The following is a 22,159-nucleotide window of genomic DNA, read 5'->3' as shown; positions in this document are numbered from 1 at the left end:
CGAATGCATGGTGCGACCTTCTCTTACTTTTCATGCATTGCACATTAGTAATATTTCAACAATGACCTATGTTACCTCTAAGCAATATATTAACAATGTATATTATATTACTACTTAAATATTTTTTTTTTTTTTTACAAACACGTAGGGCCTGCATCACAAGAAAAATATTTGAGACAACACATTTCTCTGAGGGAAAAAAACATTATTCATAATCTGTTACAGTGAATAATAGGCTATCCAGCTTTTTTTTTAACTCATGGAAATAAGCCAGGGAATGACACTTGACAATCCCTTCTTAAGCCACCATATTGCAATTCTGTTTGGACTGGGAAAAAAACAATTGAGAAAGAGGTGGCACCTGAGGCCAAAGAGGCAATAGTGGTTAGGAAATAAGCCATACCATTTTAAATTGAGACGGGAAATAATTTGGGAACAACTTGTGCAAGGCGTTAGGCCCAGACGTCTATGTCTATGGTTAGGCCTATTTCTGATGGCTATTTCGAGCTACAGGATCAATGTCCATGGTCCTGATGCTGGTGCAGTCTCTGGGGGCGCCATCCATCCGTGTACCCTCAGAGTAACCCCAGAGTAACCCCAATTGCGCGACAATGCTCCAGTCATTCAGTAGCACAATGAATGTAGCAGAGAAACATTTTATGGTCTTTTTGGAATGTCCATCTCTCAACACGTTCCACTACCGTAACTCTCGTAAAAACAGGTTGTCCCAGCAGCGTCGGCGCTATGGGGGGGCATTTGTAGGCAGTGCCCCCCCTAGTGGCCACTGGTGCCCCAGCACCCAACACAGGACAAAAAAATATATAACACACTTTAAACCATTGCATTTTGACTGTTTAATTTTAATATCCTTTTTAAATTACACGTGCAAAGTAACAGCAATACAATTAAAATGGGGAACATATATTTTGGTTTTGCTTGCATTTTAGTCATCTGGCACTAATGACATCGGCATGTGACAATCTGTGGGTAAAGCAAGCAGTTTGTCCTCAAAGGCACACCGTAGCGTTGTGTACGTCACCCATCCTACTAGCGCGCGATATCTCCCTCAACAGTAAAATAATAATGATAATAATACATATTGATTTGTTATAATGTCATAATAGTTAAAACAACATAAGTAACCCATCCACGTATGACATATTTCTGGATGTGGGTAATGCAAAAATGTCATGATGACATTGTCATCTAGCCTGCTGGAGGCGGAATGGAGACAACAAGCAAAACAATGTTAGCAGTTTGGTAGCTGGGTTGGATATGTCAAACGGTGTGAATAATTGCGAGAAGCACTGTAAGACAGCATTTTAAGGTAAGGAAATGTGATTGTTAAATTTGCCCGCCGCGGCATCTTGACTTGGGTCTATTTGATTTTGCCTGTGCGATTGTTGTTACTACTAGCCCCTCATGCTTTGAAGTTTGGCTAAGTTTGGCTTTGAAGTTTGGTTACCCATCGGTGCGCTTATCAGATGTAGTAGCTCTATTCTTTTAAAAGATTTTGTGCACATTAAACTCTGTGCCCATGCTCATCACGTTTTGCGTTTACTTTCCTCTATGAAGAGTTTGAAAAAACTCCCTCAAGGCTATTTAAATGTCAAAACGACAGCGGAGTAGGCAGGTTGTCAAGATGAGTTGTTGAAAAATAGATCGGTTGCACAATGTAGGCCTATGTGTTTTACAGTGTTTCACTTCACATTTCAGGCGTAAGCTTAACTAGTGAGAATGTTTTGAATGACTACATAGCAATGGGTACATGTCTCAAAGATGAACAATTCATCACGAGTGATTTTGGCAACAGAACACAGGGGCAGTGGGTTCCTGGATTTTGGTCTTGCGTCTTTGTGTTCACTTCGCCAGTGCGCCCAATTGATAATGTTGTTTGCTGTCCTAACGACGCATAGTTTTAAAAAAATCAAACGCTGTATTAATAGACTACACGCTTTGAGGTTCGGCTCGTCTGACATTCTTTGAAATGTCCATCCTCGAGACAAACTACTGTAGAATATTTCAGCGTCCATGCCACCTACATTTAGCCTGGGTCCGCTATTGGTGTCAGTGGTATGACGCTTAGTGAGGATGAGTGGGGTAGTTTGACGGCTCTTTGGAAGATCGGGATGTCTGCGAATGACGCACTATGCCGTGCCTATTTTCTGACTGTCTACTCTAGGTTCGAGTCTTTTCTACCGGAGGTGGTAGCTGTCCATGGTCCATAGCATGTCCACGTCTGGCTTCATTAGCTATTTCACAGGCTACCAGAATGATAATCCCAGTGGAGTGTTATTCCGTTGTTGAATGCATAATGTAAATTGTTGCTGTAAGCGGTAGCCTATTACAACGCAACCATTTGGATCTATATTTTGGAGTGGTGTAGTGAAAGGAACGCTGAGAAGCAGAGCTCAAAATCAAATAGCGTTTTTGTCCAAAATGCTCGTATCGCTTGGGGTTATCAGCGTCCCCTGTTGCTGTGAATTGCCATGTTGTGTATCTTGACGGCCTAAAAAAGTACAGTGTAATCCTGGACACATATCGCGTCTGTGCTGAATGTGGTTTCCACCTTGCACTAAACAATCTTGCTTGCAGACATATTGGTGTACTTATTGGTAGGGAGGAGGAAGTATTTTCCACAGTAGTAGCGCGATCAGCCTGTGCAGTGGGTAGGTTAAACTAAACGTAACTGCCACCAGTTCTATAGGTGAACTTGACTCAAACTTGATAAATGGCAGTGCCCCACCGTTGTTTACCTACGCCCCACCAAGAGATGTGCGCTGGAGCCGACTCTGTGTCCCAGTGACAATGCTATTGCATTTCACCCAGTTTCTAGCACCGCGTTGCATGCTGGGGCATGTGAAGCAGCAATTCCTGTGTCTCAAGGTATTATTGTTTCGGTATGAGGTAGCTCAAGCTTGGATGTAAAGAATGGCACGAACTATCTTCGAGCGTTTCATCACATGGATACTACGCGCCGTAGTAAGGATGCTACATTGTGTTTTCACACTGACTGCATCCCGGCGAAAGTCTGACAGGTCTCCGCGACTCCCACCAATCACCAACCCAATTTTAACGGTAACGGCGATGCAACTCGCTCGCCAAATTCGTCGCAAAGAGGTAGGAAATGCTAACTTAACCAACACTGTGACAGATCTGTGGTTCCTGTTTATGCGCTTGACAACACGAGACATTACGACTTTGGGTTATTTTCGGTTAATTAAAAACCAACAAAGTAACATCCAGTGGAAAATGCGGTGCACTGTGGGCGCTGTAGTTTCTGACAACAGAGTAGCCCCTGTACACAGTTACAAAAATAGAGCTCCAATGTATTTCCTTCCTTCAATTGTCTGTGTAATAACAGAGATGTTCTAACGTTATAACCGGCTGTGGTCATAATCAGTTGTCTATCCAACATTGACATACTGCGCAACCGTGAAAAATTAGTGGCGGCATAATAGTGGCTTTGCCACACAATTGCACAAACTTGTTCAAAGGTTAAACCACTGACCTATATACACGTCATTGGGTCAAACTGTTCAAGCTACCTAAAGCTGACCAACAACAACCCATAGCCTAGGCCAGGGTTTCCCAAACTGGGGCCTGCCTCAAGGGGGTGCACGAGCTGAATAGAGCAATATTGATGTGCGTTTTTACACAGAATTAATGAACATGAAGTAGTTTTTAATTGTTGTGAATTGTACTAAGGGTTCATCTGAAGGGTAATTTCTAACTCCTAGATTTGTCATGCAACAAGTTCCATTGCAATGAAGGTAGAAAAAGCGCCAGGTCTCTTGGAAATGAGGATTCCCCAAAATGACTCCATAATGTGCGCATGTGCAACATTCGCGTAGGGGGTGTGCAAACCACATTGAAATGTGCAAGGGGGTGCGCAAGGAAAAAAAGTTTGGGAACCACTGGCCTAGGCCTATGGGCCATTTGTGACTAAGTATGTTCAATTGTGTTGTGCCTGTCAGCCTGTTAATTATATATTATTCTGTAAGTAACACATATTTAACAAGCTTTTGCGCGGGTGATTTTGGGTGTTTTTGCTTTTAGGTTACAAGTGTGGAAGTGGTGCAAGCCTATATCGACCGGATTCAAGAAGTCAACCCATTGATCAACGCTGTGGTCAAGGAACGGTGTGTGTGTGTGTGTGTGTGTGTGTACTACAGTAGGCCTTTCTCTTTAAGTGTGCCTCTTCCTTGCTTGTTTAAAATATTTGGCAGTCAAACTTTTAAAGACCATATTACCCTACTGCCTATACGTCATAGTGTATGAAATGAACCTAACCAAGGCAAAATGTATTACAGGTTTGCTGCAGCATTACAAGAAGCCTCTCAGGTAGACAAACTTATTGAAGAGGAGACGGGAGGGGAGGATGTTTTGGAAGATCGTCTTCCGCTACTGGGGGTGCCGTTTACTGTCAAAGAGGCATTCGCTCTACAAGGTAGCCTACTCTGCAATTGGCTGTATACCCATTGGCTATCAGCCTATATAACACACTGTGGCCCATTGAAAATGAATAAATAATGTTAACAGTACATGTCACATTGGCTATCTGTGACACCACATTCACTCCCACTGCTGCAGGTATGCCCAATTCCACTGGGGTGATCTCGAGGAAAGATGTGATTTCGTCCAATGATGCTCCCAGTGTGGCCTTTCTGAAGAGGGCAGGGGCCATCCCTCTTGGTGTGACCAACTGCAGTGAGCTGTGCATGTGGCTGGAATCCCATAACCATTTGTACGGCATGACCAAAAACCCCTATGACCTAGGCAGGATAGCTGGAGGCAGCTCCGGTGAGTTACTTTCACACTCAAGTCTATCGTGAAAATGGGATCATTCATTGGTGCGTTTGAAAGGGCTGCTTTGTAAAAAGTATACTATTGACCCAAGATGAATGAAATGAACGACTGAGATATGCAGTGTGAAATCTACATTGGTGTCAACTAAAAAATGCTATGTCATGGAGGTTCTACACACTGCCCTATTTACAGTGTGAAGAGCCAACTTGTGAGACAGGTCAAGGATGCTATGTAAAAAGATATGTAAGATATGTTGACTGATGAAACATTATCAACATCCATTTTCCCTTGTGTGCTCTTTATTTGTCCAGGTGGAGAAGGAAGTGTTTTGGGCGCAGCAGGCTCTGTGATCGGAGTAGGTTCAGATATCGGAGGAAGTATACGCATGCCTTCTTTTTTCAATGGCATTTTTGGGCATAAACCAACGTCAGGTAACACATGACAGCCCGTCTCGTTTTGGCATGCTGAAAAACATTGGATGCCACTATTATGTACATTCTCGATAGATCTGTATGCTTGGTGTCATTGTGTCTGTCTTGGTCACCTCCTCTGCCTGTCTTTCTCCAGGGGTAGTTCCAAATGAGGGCCAGTACCCTCCCGCATCTGGGCCGCAGCTCACCTTCCTCTGTACGGGGCCCATGTGCCGCTACGCTGAAGACCTCCTGCCTATGCTGAAGATCATGGGGGGTCCCAACACAGACAGGTAGTTGGGTAGCCACACTGCCCTACAAAGCAAAAAGGCAGTAACTGCACAGAGCTCCAAACTAAGTAAAATGACTTTAAAATGATACTGCAATCCAGTCTTAGTAGTTTTGGAGAGATTATTGACATGCAGCAGTTTTGTTACTTTATATTACCACCTTTTATGCAGATTAATCATTTTATTTAAATTAATGTTTTGATATATTTGTCATTGAAGTCATAGTAACTCATTTTTGACAACAGCGCAGTTACTGCCTTTTTGCTTTGTAGGGCAGCACAGCACCTCTGTAGTAGCCTCTTTGTGCAGAGGGGCCCGTCGATGAGCCCGCTCACCGCTGCTGAAAAGACTCTACTACATCATAACAACATAGATATATATTACAATATTACAAATTGCCTTAAGTAACAGACTTGGTCATTACAATTTTGATGACAGTACGTTATAACAGACTCTGCACAGTGGGGTTAATAACTGAATGCAACCTTGAATGTTTCTTTTACATAGTGCCCATTGCTGCCCAATCTTCCCATTTTAAAAGCTTACTGTAAACTGCATCCATAACATTTGGATATCAGGATTGATTGTCTGTTGGATGTTCAGACATCAAACTGTGTTAAGCTTTAAACGTTAAGGTCTTTATGATGTTCTGGAATGTGCTATCTATTGAAGGGTTACCAGATCAAGTTTCTTCTACAAGCTTGCTGTGACACAGCCAGACTACTTACAAGGACTTCCTGAAAAAAAAAATCACTCTGACGGCACCATCATCAAATCACATCAGAACAAATTAAGTTGTTGGTGTGCAATGGTGAATAAATAGGTCTTTCTTATCTGTAGATTGTGTTTGTCATCTGAGGTTGATCTGAAGACTTTAAGATTCTTCTCGGTTCCTCACGATGGCGGCTCTCCGTTGATTTCGCCTGTGGATCCACAACTTGTTGAAGCACAGAGAAGGGTAAATGTTTCTGTACCTGTGAGAGACTATGCAAACTTGTGTGTGCTTGCCTATTATTGGAATATTGTTTTCATACAGTGAGACCACCAGACAAATTCCATGCTGACAATCCATGCCAATAAATTCTATTCTATTTTATTGTATTCTTCTATTCTCGTCTCGTCTCGTCTCGTCTCTTCTCTTCTCTTCTCTTCTCTTCTCTTCTATTCTATTCTTTTCTATTCTACATGCAGCCAAATGAGGTTACTCTTTTTTTCTTGTAGGTGGTGGAGTGCATTGAGAGCCAGCTTGGGGTCAAAGTTCGAACGCTGCATATTCCTCAGTTGAAATACTCTTTTCAAATCTGGGGAGCTATGATGGCATCTCCTGGAAAGGATGGAAAGGTTTGTGCAGCACTCAGTTGTCAAGTACAAGATAAATACATTGTTACTAGTGGTCTGAGGGTGGCCTTATGATATGACACAAACCACTTTGTATGAAAAAATAAGAAGAAATTTAATAAGAAATCAGATGCATAAGCGATCCCTTTATTAAAATACAAGCATTGGCTACATTGTCCAATTATTAGGCGAATATTCATTTACCTAAGTTAGTCTTCACCCACCAAAAGCAGTATGTACTATGTAAGGGATATTTGAAATGCATGCATTTTGTCAAAACACTTTCGCAAATTTCTGAGTTGCGTGGGTAACTAGCTTGTCTCGTCTTTTATATGCTTGAGTATCTCTGACCCCATTGTATTTTTTTTTTTTTTCGTGCAGCCACCAACTACCTTTTCTGACCTGATGGCAAATAAGGGCAGCAGGGTTTGGCCTTTGTGGGAGCTCTTCAAGTCGATGTTTGGACTCTCTTCTCACACGTTGGCTGCCATTGGTAACAGCAACATTTTGATTGTATTCTCCCTGACCAGAGCATTCCTCCAGTTTGTTTTACCATCCCCCTGTCTATCTCTTGAGTATGTGCACTGCATGCTGACACGTAGGCATTTAAGATTATGTGTTAGCGAATTCGTAAATACCAAAATCACTTTATGTGTGTAATGTCTTTTGGGCCTCTTTTACAAAAAAAGTCCCAACATCTGCACCACTATGCACCATCAAATTAAACTGGGTTGTTGAAACATTGAAAACACTTACTGCCTTTACAAAACACTTACGAGTATGGACTTGGTTTGACAACATGTGAAGAGTTCAGATGTAAAATCCCTAAGTGCCTTTTCAGAAAATAATCTTAATTCATTTTTATTCACTTCAAAGCTATCAAAATTGCATATTTTTTTAATTTTATTTATGTAATATAACTATTTATATGTATTATCAAGTACATGAATGTAAACCAAACCAACAACTGGGTTCTCTAAAAATATAGAAGTGCAGGTCTTCAGAAATGGAGTTAGGGGGTTTGCATCTGAACTCTTCATGTATTGAAGGTAAAATTATGTAGATGGCTGCAACAATTTTCTATTTGCTTCTACGGCCGTTTACTGACCTCTTATCCAATCGTCCTCGTGACTCCTTTGTCCCTTCTCTATACTCGCCTCTCCCCAGGCCTGGCGCTGGCGGAGATGTTCCAGAAGACGCGCCTGTCGCCCTTCCTCATGAAGCAGAAGGACACCCTGCAGCAGGAGCTAGAGGACCTGCTGGGCACGGACGGGGTGCTGCTGTACCCCTCCCACCCCCACATAGCACCTCACCACCACCACCCTCTCCTCACACCTTTCAACTTCGCTTACACAGGTGAGCCAGACCTCTACTCCAACACACACTGACACCCAGGGAGGTCGGCCGTTTTCGTTGGGTTTTTTTTGGGGTGGGGGGGTGGGGGGATAGGACATTGACAGAGGGACAGGAAATGAGTGGGAAGAGAGAGAGACGGGGAAGGACTGGCAAATGACCCGGGCAGGAATCGAACCCGGGATACCGTCGCAGTAACTTAGGGCTGGGAGTTTTCTTTGTTTGTTGCCGTGTGGAGTTAGCCTGGGAATCCCCTGTGTCCTCGTTCAAATCTCAAGGACAGCATGGAAACCCTTGCCGACATCTTCACCTGAATTTGGGATCAGAACCTCAGAACGGGGAGGGAGGGCAAGTCATCATACAAATTGGAGCTTGTAGTTTGTTTACAGATCCACCATGTCGACACCAGATGCGATTGCAGCTTTCCATCAAGCTTTGATAATATTATGGATTGTTTAGCTCAACCTCCTTTACAAGAAAATAAATAGATGGTTCTCAAACTAGACTTTATCGTAGCCTCTTACTGCAGTTGGGTTCACCGGTGACCCTATTCACTTGCTGAACATGCTTAACTACATCATAACAACATTGCTATGACATTACAGAGAGCCATATCACTGCGCTAAGGGGTTAAACTTTCTCCAGGAGAGAAATCCGAGGCACTCAAGGTTACATTTTTGTTTTACTTTTTATTTGGCAATACGCCATGAAGAAGTCCATAAGGGCCTTAACGCGTAGGTATTGTAGCCGTGTAAAAAGTTTTTTTAAATTGTAACCTTGAGTGCCTCAGATTTCTCTACCTGGAAAAAGTTTGAGAGAACCCGGCCTACACTGATGAGCACCAAGGAAAAAAGGTGAAGAGTCAAGACCCAGAAACACTCCGATGTCCTGTTTGTTTTATACTTACACTCACTTGTGTATATTAATCTGGCAATAGCCAGCAAAGAGGTCAGAAAACATTTGATCAGCACGTGTTAAGAACTGCATTTATGTTTAGGTTAAGATAGGGGTACAATATTTACTAGCGGTGGGGGTAAAGTTTGAGATTGTAACATTGTCTACATTGTTGGTTTGGCATGGGGTGAATGCAGGGCCGGATTAACACTTTCTGAGGCCCGGGGCTTTTGATTACCCGGATGGGGCCCTTCATATCATGTTCTGACGCATGACGTCACACAAACCCACTGACACATCAGCGTACACAGTAGGCCTACCAATCTATGACAGATACCGTTTAAAGTTAACTGGTGATATTATTTCTAGGGGTGGGCAAACATGAAAATCTTTAATCGCATTAACTCAATGACTTTCTGTGATTAATCGTGATTAATCGCATAGCGCGCGAAACCCAAAAATAATAATAAATCATAAATAAAATAAATAATAAATAAAATACAAATATTTTTTAAATTAATAAAATAAAATAATTAATAATAATTTGCATATGTACTGTGTAGATAACCTATGTAGGTCTAATATAATATTCCACAATGGAAATGTAGGCTATTTGCCAACCTATCAGTCTAAATGTAGTAGGCTATATGCCTATCCAATGTAGGCCTACTAATGAAACAAATTATTGCATACAATATTACACTAGGGCTATTTAAGATTGTAGGCTACTGAAACTGATATATTAGAAATTATAAACTCAAATTAGGATGGTCTACATGGGCCTACAAGAAAGAAAAAAAAAACTTGTCACTTAAAAAAACTATAGGCTATGTTAAAACGGCTTGCCATAGGCGTGCGTCTGTGAGATATGTCCCGCCTTCTCTCACTGTCAAAGACTCCCACCTTCTCTCTTATCTGTCGCTATTTTTAAGGTGTTTCAGCGACTAGAAACTAATTGACTGTCTGTTGGCATTGACAGCAATTACATCTTTCAAAACAATAACGTTGACATGACTAACACTATCTTAAATGCTGACGAAGTTGCCGATGTCGCGAAATCATAGCCTACCATGATGATGAAGTCTACTATGCACGCGCAGCGCCATAGATACCAAAACGTTGCGTGAGGAATGTAATATCTCGCGGTTCGCTTTTTGATCAGGGCTTTAGTAAGTCCGCGTGGCGTTATTGGGAGGGAAAGTGGAAAACAGCGATCCTAGCGGTTACGTTCCAAACACCAGGATGATCCTATTGAAACTCCCATAGACAAGTTTTTAAAAAAATCCCACAAAGATATGACTTGGAACTATAACACCAGACACATTTTTCAGCGTACACAATAGCATGAACTACTACCTGTGAAAATCTCAAGTCATTTTTTGCCCTTTTAAGAAAAATAGAAATTGTGCCAATCTGGTCGGAAACGGACTACAGCTCCCAGCATGCTGTGCTTCGCGCCTCGTTGACAACACAGAGAAACAAATGAACGCGAACGAACGCAAGTTCTTCGCATATCTTCACATTCTTGTAATCCTATGAGTTCCACATTGTCTTCTTATTACACATATATACACGCGATCATTTTGGTATGGTTTTAAATTCTCTAGTAGATATGATGGCTTCTGTGGTGACGAGTAACCACCTCTCTGGCTCATGTTTGGCTATGCTAATTTGGCTATGCTAATTACATGGAGTAAACAAGCCACACATGCCAGTCAGTGTAGTTCTGTATTAGCTTTTTAAAGAATATTAAAATCAGCTCAGATCAGTGAAAAACCGAACATTTTACCACCTGGTTCGATAAAACGGGCCAACATGCCCATAATATGACTGCCACTACTTCTACTTCGTCGTCAGGGCCGAGATGTAATTTTTCACAGAAAAAAACATTCATTTGTTGCAGGGGGTTGGAACGTTGCCAGCAGGGGGCGATGAGATTACTTTCCCTCCCAATTGACAGCTGATAGACAGCCAGCACAACAGTAGGCTACCCTTTTCATGCGGACCGTACAATAGAGCTCTTCAGCGTTGACGTCAACTTGTATGCGGCGGTTGGCGTTCGGGTTCTATGGCGATTTTTTTACATTGCAACACGCCATAGAGATTCAGGTTTGGCAAAAATATAAGTTGCACGCCAACAACGAACATTAGCGTGTCCCCGCATCCCTTTCTCATTAGTGGAACGGATCGTATCATCATGTTGGTGTATTCACATGTTAAATCATGACGATTTTAATTCAATATTGCTAACCCCTTTCTGATCATTAAAACTTCCGAACTACATGCTTTCCTTTGGTTGCCATGGATACAACCCTTCGCACGTACATGACGTTAGATACAGGCGCCGCTTCTGTAGTCGCCAAAAGTTTCCGGGTTTAGCATATGGACGCAACATCGTATTTATGTCGAAGTTTGACACAAAATGATCAACCATGTCATACCTACAGCCTATTTTTAACACCCTCGACAGCTTGCGGGGGTTCGCTAAGCGCGTGCTTGCACTCGGAGCTTATTTGAAACTGGCCCCTATTCATTCCCAATGGGAGGCCGGAAGCCGATACGAACCAGGATGTCCTTAAATGCTAACAATAAAGACTACAGTCTACTACATGCTTCCGCGTTACTGAAGAGCTCTATAGACTAACATTGCGAGCTGCAAAGGCGAGCCACATGCTGCTCGAGAGTTGAGCAAGGAGGACCAGAATGTGTAGGCCTACCGAAAAAATCTTTGCAGGTGGTAGCCGCTACAGCAGGCTGACTACTCCACAGGTTGGTTAATTTGGGTGTTTTCTGTAATAATTCTTTGGCTCTTTCCTTTTTTATTTCTACCAATTTTCGTTTTTTTGCTCCGCTCTCCTGTTTCCTATGGCTCGACATTTTCGCTCGTTTTCTTTTTTTTTTCTTCTATTATTTTTTGTCATTTGACATTCCGCGACCGGAGGCCCCCCCTAGCGGTGATGCCCGGGGCTGCAGCCCGTTCAGCCCATTCTTTAGAGACGGCCCTGGGTGAATGCATGAATTCACCCCATGTGTAGGCCTGTGTAAACGTCTACTGTTCGTTTAGCATATTTATTTTGATAAATAAATGTAATTTAATCTATACGTGTTTTTTTGACCAGTCTGTACGATTCGCAAGGTCTTTTACCTGATACTCTGGCAAGTGTGACCGATCCCACCTTGTCTGGCGGCAAACGCAGCAGTTCGAAAAGAACACGCAAGGCAGCATGGGTACTCCCAGGCTAGATCCCACCCCCATCCCCCGCTACATATCATCCTTAAGATAGTGGAACAAGTACCGTCTCCACTGTCCATTGTATGACCCTGACCACAGCACCACAGCAGATAGACAGACACGACATTCAACCACTCTTGCAGTATGTTAGTTTTGCACTCAACACAACAGACATTGTGAAGATTTCGTATTGCATTAACAAAAACGTTCATGATTGCTTCTCCCTAGGCATATTCAACATACTTGGTCTCCCCGTGACCCAGTGTCCGTTGGGGCTCAGCAGGGAGGGCCTGCCCCTCGGAGTGCAGCTGGTGGCGGGGAAGCTGCAGGACCGCCTCTGCCTCGCCACTGCTGTGTACCTAGAGAAGGCCTTTGGAGGATGGACGGACCCAGGCAAAGAACCAGCAGCACCCACCACCACTGCACCTTAGCACAGAAATGTCGATATGTGCATCCATCCAATACATTCATCATTACTGTACAATGTTGTTAATGAAATGCTTACGTTTAACAGAGTAAGGTGAACAAGTGGAAATGTGTTTTTTTAATATTTGTGCAACCATATCAATGAAGAGATTTAAAATGCACTTGGTAAGTGGGAACATATAAAGACCATGTACAGTATTTGCTTGTTGAAGTATTAGCACACTGAGGTTGTCATTATTGATCGCCCCTGCACTGCTGTAACGATCACTGAACATTTATGCTTTGTTTTAAAATGGCAATCTTCATGAAAAATGTACATTTGGACAATCACATAATTCACAAAAGAGTGAAATATTAAATCCTGTGGGAATTACATTGTTTGCAGTTTCGCCAGACAAAGTTTATGGTATCACTATTCAGCATCGGCGTAAGTTTTCATAGGAATGGTAGGGACATGCCACAATCAATATTTTGGGAAGGCAAAATAGACCCTTCCAATATTTTGTTTTAATTCCACGACACTATTAATTCTTTCACATGTTTTAGCGATCTCTATAGTACAATTTCAGTCCCATTTTTTAATGGTTCCACTAGCATTCAGAACTAGATGGTCAAGATTATCCATACCATTACTTCATTGACTGCATCAGGTGTTGATGGGGGTGTCCCTACCAAAGCTGTGACCAAACATACGCCCTTGCTATGTAGACAAAAAAAACAGTGGCTTCTTGCCATAGTATGAACAATACATTATTATTATACTATTATTACATTCTTGAGTACAAATTAACTTTTTAACAGCCAATATCACTACTGGATGTCAATCTTACTAATACACTCATCACCAGTGGGTGTTACAAATTAAATTAGATCCCTCATTGCATTATTGGTGAGTATTGTTTACTGCACCTTATTATTATTGTACATATGGTACAATTACAATTACAGTATAGCCTACTTAAGACTTCGGAAATGTATTGTATTGCTCTCCTTTATCATTTACTTTCACAATTGCCTGTCAGAGGAGGGAAACCAAAAGCAGGGAAGGGGCTGAGGCACATTCATGACAGTTCAGGCGTTTGCAAAACACCACGTGGCTAAAAATCCATGTTCCAATTGGCCCAAATATATATGACCAGGGGCGATTCTAGCATCTGATCTCCCGGGGTGCTCAGGCCTCAGATAGTGGTATTTGAGATTTTTAAGACCTTCAATTTTAAATAAGAGTTCCCCTAATGAAGTAGGCTGCTATCATCAAGCAATGGAATAATGTTATATTTTGTCACTATGAATTACTGGTACACTGGTGACCTGACTCTTGTATAGGATTGGTGAAGGGCAATGTACAAACTATATGTCTGGTAGTCATTGTTCTCAACAAATTGTGCATTGAAGAATATTAGGTTGCAGGGACATAAACATTTAAATGTGAAGTGGGAACATAACCCCTTACTCTCAAGCTTCAGAGTCAGGCTCCTATTCTTAAATGTGTGTCGGCCTGGCCCTAGCTCTCTTAGAAAACTTGTTTTTTTTTAATAGCCTATGCCTACTGACGGGATAATGAGGAACATAATTTATAATGATATGCATCATGGCTATTAAAACAAGAACATTGGACCACAGATTTTTGTTTGGCTTATACTCAAAAATGAAATGTAAACACATAAATAAATGCAAACATATCCCCTGCCCAAACTCATGTGAATGGACAATCGCAATGAGGTGCGCGCTTCCCGTCGCACTCGGAAATGGAAAGGAGAAACTGCATCTGTGTGCAGCCAGCTTAGAGGTGGAACATAACACCAGAGATTCTTTAAGTATATAGAGATATGCCAACATAATAGGTTTCTATGGGCACCTAACGTGACCAGGTTCCGGTCTGCCTAAAGGGACGTGTCATAATGCTCCTAGCATTGAATAGAACAGTCCTTAGGTCTGCCTAGGTCTGCCTAAAGGGGGATTCCTCCCCGCCCCCCTTGCAATAATAGAACCCGGAAACAATGGGCCAATGGAACCTCTCTCTCTCTACTCTCTCTGATAACACTAGGCAATTTGCACAGCACCGGAACACCAAAACGAACTGAAGAGAAACACAACCACAAAGACACACGAGTACTAATGCTACTAAAAGGCACGTCATGGACAGAAGCACTAGAGACAGTTAAAAAAGTAGCAGTCACCCTAATGATACTGAACAGATTTGAATTGTTTGAACTTGTGTGCCGCGAAGAAAGCCTCTGACCGATTTCTTATTAACAAAACATCAATCCCTGACAAATATGTCACACCCTTTCTTTCTCCCTTTTTTTTAGATATAACATCACACAGCCATCTAGTGGTGGCAATGGTTTACCACAGTCCCTCTTTACAATAAAAGGGAAATATTAGTGAGTTACAAATGAAGGTACTGGTAAAAAGAATGTGCAAAGCTCTAGAAAGGCTATAGAACTGCAGGATAAAAAACCAATAGCTAGATTTATTGGCTATTTACTGTCAATCAATGGACTACATAGTGCGTAAGAACTTCCTCGATGTTGACAATGACTACGCTCTGATGAAGACCAGCCAAGGCTGAAACATGCTTACTGTTTTTATTTGCTCTAGTCTATTAATTAAAGCGTTTTAACTTTTAGAACTTGCTTAGGAGTTTTTTCTCACTCCTTAATATTTCCCTACCAAACAGCACCTTTTAAAAGACTATTTTGGATTAACGCTGAAGCCCTCCAAACCCTTGGTCCTTCATCAAATGTTAGTTGCTCTTTGAAGGTATGTAAAACATCTCAGAAAATATGTGCAAAGGGTTAGAAGGGCCATACAAAACTGTAAGATAAAACCAATTACTAGATTTCTAAACAAAATATTTTTCTTTGCCATAGGCAGAACCATGCTGGACAGAGAAGCGGTGAGAACTGTGTCCAGCTGCAGACTCCTGCTGTCCACTAGACACAGGAGTGGATTTTCACACCTGTCCCATCCCGGTCCCAGAAAAAAAATCCCATCCCGTCCCATCCTGGACTGGAGTAAAAGAAACAAATCCCATCCCCTCCACTCCTGAAAAGAATGTCTCCCAATCCTGTCCACTCCCTCTCAAAATCAACCCCAATCGAAGCTTTTTAGGGGCCAAGCAGCGAAGCTGGAGAAGGCCCCTTGAGAGTTACAGGTAGCAGGTTTTCTCATTATTATTATTACCTAGCCCGAATATAAGACGATCCTGATTATAAGACGACCCCCCATTTTCAGGCTCATGTTTTGGGACTTAAGACTTAATTTTGTTTCACATTGGAAACTTTTCTCAAAATGCAGTTTTTAATTTGTTGGAAAATCTGAGGCTTTTTACAACAAATTTCACAATGTAATTTTCATGGAATTTCCATGATATAAGACCACAGATGGCTACTCAAATCCTTTTCCTTTCTTTACTCACTTCACCTGTCAAGCGCCAATAGGCACCTACAGGCTACAGCCGCCTGGGCCCGCCCGTTTAAGGTGCGACGCAACATAGCCTACACTCAGAGCATTAGTCTGCGCCAGCCAGGCAAGCAGTCCAGTAGAGATAGGCAATCTATTATGCAATGCACAGATTTTGCGAAATGCTTAGTTGACAGCAATATCTAAACAGCAGCCGTCTCGCCAAATCGCCGTTCATTTTATGCATCCAAAGTTTTCCGTTGGACTGTAGAAACCGAATGTGACCAAAGGCAGATTGACGCATTGCACTTGAAACCCATGCGCTGCCTATCAGGACCACGTTGACATTAAAAGTCCGATTGATATTCATTTCGTACCAAGGGTAAAACTCCTAGTGATTTTATATGAACAAGACAATCTCTTACCCTAACCATTATTCTGTGTTGTTGCATCGTTGCGAGGCATATCGTCAAAGGCACCGCTTGTCAAAGGCGCCGCTTTCTCGCGCACACACAGATGACCATTGATTGGCTGATGACAGCATCCAAAACTTAGCCTACAGGTTGTTCGTCAAATCACCCTTCATTTCTTTAGTTTCTAGTAGTGTTGTCGGCTGACCAGAGAGAACGACCAAAGCTTTCCTGATGAGACTGTAAAACCAAACACAAATAAAAGCAGAGCAACGAGCCGCGATTGACTTGTGTTTTTCCCCTTGCACTGTCGTCCGCATCGCGTTGACACTAGGTGAATACGAGTTCTATGCTGTCGATCAACATTGACGGAAGCACGTGAGCGAGAACTTGTTGTCACGATGTGGGTGTTATTAAATACAGCGCATTTAAAGTCGGCCACAAATATGAACGAGACGATGAGCTCGCACCGGTTTGCTCTACTAACACACCACGTGTGATGAGTGGGGGGACAGGCAGTGAGGAGGAGCTGAAGTGGGGACCTGCGCAAACTTGTGTAGAGGTGTGAGACAAGACCCATATACACACGTGAGTGAGTTGTTGACCAACCAGTTCATGGACGCGTGACCTCGGAGGCAGTCCGCCGACGAGCGTTGAAGGGGATAAGCAACTGCAGAGGTTGCAAGATCTGACTGCAGCCGCATTCATCCCGCGATAGTTTTACACCATGTGACATGTCACCTCGTCAACGCAACGTCGACGAAATTTCGAAGTTTGACAGGAAATCTAACCGTCATGCAGCATTTTCCATCCAGGGTGCATTGCTGTCTAAATGCGCATGCATGCGTTAACACATCTCGATCGCACCTATTGACAGTTGATAGACGTGCGGTGCAACAGTCATAACGAAACAAGCATCTGCAAATTTGATATGGACAAAACAGTCTCTTAACCCATCCATTATTGAGTTTTGTGGCATTGTTGTGAAGCATTTAATGGCCGCATTCAGGTTAAGTTTAAAAAAAAAGTTAAAAAAAAAGTAAACTTTTTCCTCTAGCGCGCGGAAATAAGACGACCCCCCTTTTTAGAGTACTATTTTTATAACAAAAACCACGTCTTATATTCGGGCCAATACGGTATTACGGTTCTCCCTCTGCAAGTCTATGGCAGCCCATAGAACCAAACATAGGAAAGTTATGAAAATCGGCACACATATTTAGGTCAAGAGTATTAGCTCAAAAATAGGCCCAACCCGGAACAAATTAGTAACCAGCTGGATTTCTCAGAATATGTTCATAATACCTTTAGGAACAACATACTAAAAGTCCCTGGGAATCCACCTTGGGCTTTCCGAGAAATTCAAGATGGCGTCCAAATTATAGGATATTATAGTGTTAATGCAATAACTTCTGAACGGGTGAATGGATTGTCACAAAATTTTGGTGTGCTAACAATTTGTAATTACTAAGTGATGTGATTTAATTTTGGAGGCCATCACTTTCAAGATGGCCGACATTTGTTTGTGCTATAATTTCCGAATGGTTGAAAGGATTTCCACCAAATTTTGCGTGCTAACACTCTAGTAGGTACGTGATTTGCCAAAAATTTGGAGACCAACGTCTTCAAGATGCCTTCAAGATGCTTTTGGTTCAAGGTCCCAGTGACTGAAATATTATAACACGTTATACACATAGTGCATATAGATATTGTTATGATAGTGGAGTCTGTTTCGGTAGAAAAAGGCCATTACCGTTACAGAGCTGACAAAAGCGTTACATTTTGTATGATGCTTCCTTATGTAGCATGACCAGGTGAACTGACAAAAATATGATTTAATCAATGAACCGACTACGCCACCAGAGGGCGCTAAAGTCCCTCTGGAAATTGAATTACACACTAGTGCATCAAAGCACGCAGGTTCGTAAGGAACGACAGAGACAGGATTACAGGGAACAATTACTTTCTTCTTTTTAATACGTCAGGAGGTATAAAATACAATGTTATTTAAGACCAAAAATAAACAAAACGTAAATTGGCGCGGGACAGGTAACCACACAATAATGAGTTGGCTTAGGTTTCCCCTATTGAGTAGCTTCAGAACAAGTTAACACGATGTAACACACAATTAGCACAGCAAGCACATCTAGTTGAATATAAGCATGCATGGAAATAAATAATTAACACAGCACACGAAGTTACACTCGGCATAAGGCCTGAGCACTGCACGTGAGAAACTACGGTAGGGTGGTCCTACTGACCAGTTACAGGTGTGTGGTGTACCCGACACGGCCAACACACAATACATCAATACAATAAGAAACAAAACAGAAATCAAACGTACATTAACCAAACAAAAGAAATAGAACACACACGTACACACGCATTCACACACACTCGACTGAGAGTCCCAGCGCTCAACGCGCGTCACCAAACACACTCTCCAACCGCACTCCACGGACAGTTCCAAAGCGCGCACCGCGCGTCAAGTCTCCGCACGCACACACTCGTACACAATACTTGTCGGGAGAACAAAAGCACTAGCGCGTCAAGGGCCGTCGGCCCTACATATGTTGATCCCAGGCTACCTGCAGACAGAAGGCATTGGGGGAAAGTATGACTAGGCAGCCTACATATTTAATAATTAGAAGGCAAATGGTGGAGAGTGTAACATACCCGATGGGCGAGGCACATCGCCTACGCCGACAGCAGCAAGGGCAACTGCAGTAAAACGGACAGGCTAGGTACAGCAGCTGCCTGGAACAAGATGAGGGCATGCAGCCAGTGAGAGGAATGTTTACGATTAAAATATAACCAGTCGTAGGGACAACGGGGGCATAGCCTACCGGGAGAAGTTGAGAGAGAATGCCCACGCCAGCACTTCAGCAGAAACTCAAGCGGTTACGCTCTTGGTCAGAAGACGCACCGCAGGACCAAACAACCCCACGAGGGCTTCCACATCCCCGTGGAATACAGATGCCTACGGGTGCGGGCTCTCCCAGTGACAACAGAACCCAGAGCCAAATGATGATCGACCAGCCGCCGCCAAAATGAAGCAGGTGTAGCGCTTTTAAAAGAAACTGAAATCTTAGCAATTGGTGCTCCTCACTCACATGACACACCGCGCCACAGCCAATTGCCGCTGTGGCTTAAAGGCACACGCACCAATATGCTACAATCTTCCCCCAGTATTTCTGTCGTCGCCCCGACGACAATAACAAAGAGACCCCCGATGCCTGAATAGCCTATTCCCCACCACTGGGACTCCGGTCGCATGCGCGCGCACACATTCCCACACACGCACACACTCACCAAGTAAACAATCACACATACCCACGCACGCAGGCACACACCCATTAATATGCGCCCATTAAATTCAACATGAGCATACACACACATAGACACATATACACACATTGCACAATCACATAGTAAGAGGTGGAATTTGGGTGGATGGACATGGGTCCATGCCTTGGACCCGGCAGTCCCCCTCTAGAACGTTCACTCCCCAGTCCAGACGTCAGTCCTCCGTCCGGCCGATGTGGGGAGAACAGACCATGGGTCCCGGACTTGGCTGCAGGAGAAGGCTGCGCACCTGCAGTGACCCGTTGCCCATCACAGTCCCGGGCCAGGTGTCCGGGCTGCTGGCACCGCCAGCAAATGACAGTTGCTCCACGCGAGCCTGGTTGGAGCCTCTTCAGACGGTCTATCCCTTGAGAAATCAGACGTATCTGCTCCTGTTGCCTTTCCGCCTCGCGCTTCAGTTCCTCGAATTCACAACGTTCTTCCTCCATGTTATAGGCCATCAGGACAAGCAATGGTTTGAAGACTCAGGGATAGAGGGACGGCCAGTGTGGATTGGCCGTGAGACGGGCTGCTGTTTTTGTTCTCTAGTTTCATTCACACAAGCTCTCATACAAAACAGTTCATGCACGCACCTCACTGAATTTATCAAGACAACAAAGTAGTCCGTTGGTAAAACAAACTTAAAAACCCAAAATCCTGTCTCTTATGTCCTATCCTGCCGACTTCACGTCAAATGTAGCATGACCAGGTGAACTGACAAAAATATGATTTAATCAATGAACCGACTACGCCACCAGAGGGCGCTAAAGTCCCTCTGGAAATTGAATTACACACTAGTGCATCAAAGCACGCAGGTTTGTGGTGTACCCGACACGGCCAACACACAATACATCAATACAATAAGAAACAAAACAGAAATCAAACGTACATTAACCAAACAAAAGAAATAGAACACACACGTACACACGCATTCACACACACTCGACTGAGAGTCCCAGCGCTCAACGCGCGTCACCGAACACACTCTCCAACCGCACTCCACGGACAGTTCCAAAGCGCGCACCGCGCGTCAAGTCTCCACACGCACACACTCGTACACAATGCTTGTCGGGAGAACAAAAGCAGCAGCGCGTCAAGGGCCGTCGGCCCTACATATGTTGATCCCAGGCTACCTGCAGACAGAAGGCATTGGGGGAAAGTATGACTAGGCAGCCTACATATTTAATAATTAGAAGGCAAATGGTGGAGAGTGTAACATACCCGATGGGCGAGGCACATCGCCTACGCCGACAGCAGCAAGGGCAACTGCAGTAAAACGGACAGGCTAGGTACAGCAGCTGCCTGGAACAAGATGAGGGCATGCAGCCAGTGAGAGGAATGTTTACGATTAAAATATAACCAGTCGTAGGGACAACGGGGGCATGGCCTACCGGGAGAAGTTGAGAGAGAATGCCCACGCCAGCACTTCAGCAGAAACTCAAGCGGTTACGCTCTTGGTCAGAAGACGCACCGCAGGACCAAACAACCCCACGAGGGCTTCCACATCCCCGTGGAATACAGATGCCTACGGGTGCGGGCTCTCCCAGTGACAACAGAACCCAGAGCCAAATGATGATCGACCAGCCGCCGCCAAAATGAAGCAGGTGTAGCGCTTTTAAAAGAAACTGAAATCTTAGCAATTGGTGCTCCTCACTCACATGACACACCGCGCCACAGCCAATTGCCGCTGTGGCTTAAAGGCACACGCACCAATATGCTACACTTAGGACCCCCTTTAAGCCTAGGAGCCCAACTGAAATATTACATTTTCATATCAATCAAGCAGTGTTAATTTCGTCAGACGAGACGAGACTAAAACTATTCGTCAACGAGCCTTCTGCAAGAGAAAAGACGCGACGACGACGAGACTACAGTGTTCTAAAATAAACACTGACGAAAACTATTTCAAGAGATGCATTTCGTTGAGGAATAATAACGAGACTACAATGACATGCAATAAATAAAAACTAAACAAAAACAAATCCCATGCTTTAGTCGGACATGGGCCATATAATTTCGAGGATACCCCAGAACATGTTGTTTGAGCCAGCAGAGTCGTTCTACCAGAGATTCTATTTCTAGTCACTTCCCCGTTCCGGTGGTAGATGGACACTCCCAACTGAGATCGCTCCCGGACGTGCAGTCCCAGGTGTTTCTATCACTCCCGGACGTGTAGTCCCACCCGATTATATTTCACGTATACACTGCCACATACAAGCAATTTAGGGTTAGGGTTAGGTTTAGGTT

General features: G+C 43.4%; 1 protein-coding gene and 1 long non-coding RNA gene across 2 annotated transcripts; one reads left to right on the top strand and one right to left on the bottom strand.

Annotated features, from left to right (window-relative positions):
- Nucleotides 1-2,824: 2,824 nt before the first annotated feature.
- LOC134465524 (fatty-acid amide hydrolase 2-A-like) lies at nt 2,825-13,668 on the top strand. Its single transcript, XM_063219227.1, has 11 exons — nt 2,825-3,120; nt 4,060-4,142; nt 4,314-4,450; nt 4,594-4,803; nt 5,121-5,240; nt 5,377-5,512; nt 6,350-6,467; nt 6,731-6,850; nt 7,229-7,340; nt 8,015-8,203; nt 12,555-13,668. The coding sequence occupies exons 1-11, from the start codon at nt 2,932-2,934 to the stop codon at nt 12,755-12,757; spliced, it is 1,617 nt and encodes a 538-aa protein (XP_063075297.1). The 5' UTR covers nt 2,825-2,931; the 3' UTR covers nt 12,758-13,668.
- Nucleotides 13,669-20,821: 7,153 nt separating this feature from the next.
- Nucleotides 20,822-21,634, bottom strand: LOC134466457 (uncharacterized). The gene is made up of 3 exons (XR_010038306.1): nt 21,304-21,634; nt 21,134-21,214; nt 20,822-21,045 (listed from the first exon to the last, which is right to left on the bottom strand). It is a non-coding gene; the product is annotated as an uncharacterized LOC134466457 (long non-coding RNA).
- Between the last annotated feature and the right edge of the window lie 525 nt (nt 21,635-22,159).

The sequence above is a fragment of the Engraulis encrasicolus genome, chromosome 16 (assembly GCF_034702125.1).
Source record: "Engraulis encrasicolus isolate BLACKSEA-1 chromosome 16, IST_EnEncr_1.0, whole genome shotgun sequence".
Taxonomy (NCBI): domain Eukaryota; kingdom Metazoa; phylum Chordata; class Actinopteri; order Clupeiformes; family Engraulidae; genus Engraulis; species Engraulis encrasicolus.
This window is presented reverse-complemented; position numbering and strand designations above follow the sequence as displayed.

Bases quoted from the DNA above. Each gene is read 5' to 3' on its own strand.
- LOC134465524 (XM_063219227.1), top strand. From the start codon at position 2,932: ATGGCACGAACTATCTTCGAGCGTTTCATCACATGGATACTACGCGCC. The intron at 5,241-5,376 runs GTAACACATGAC...GTCTTTCTCCAG, and splicing joins TGGGCATAAACCAACGTCAG to GGGTAGTTCCAAATGAGGGC. The intron at 8,204-12,554 runs GTGAGCCAGACC...GCTTCTCCCTAG, and splicing joins TTTCAACTTCGCTTACACAG to GCATATTCAACATACTTGGT.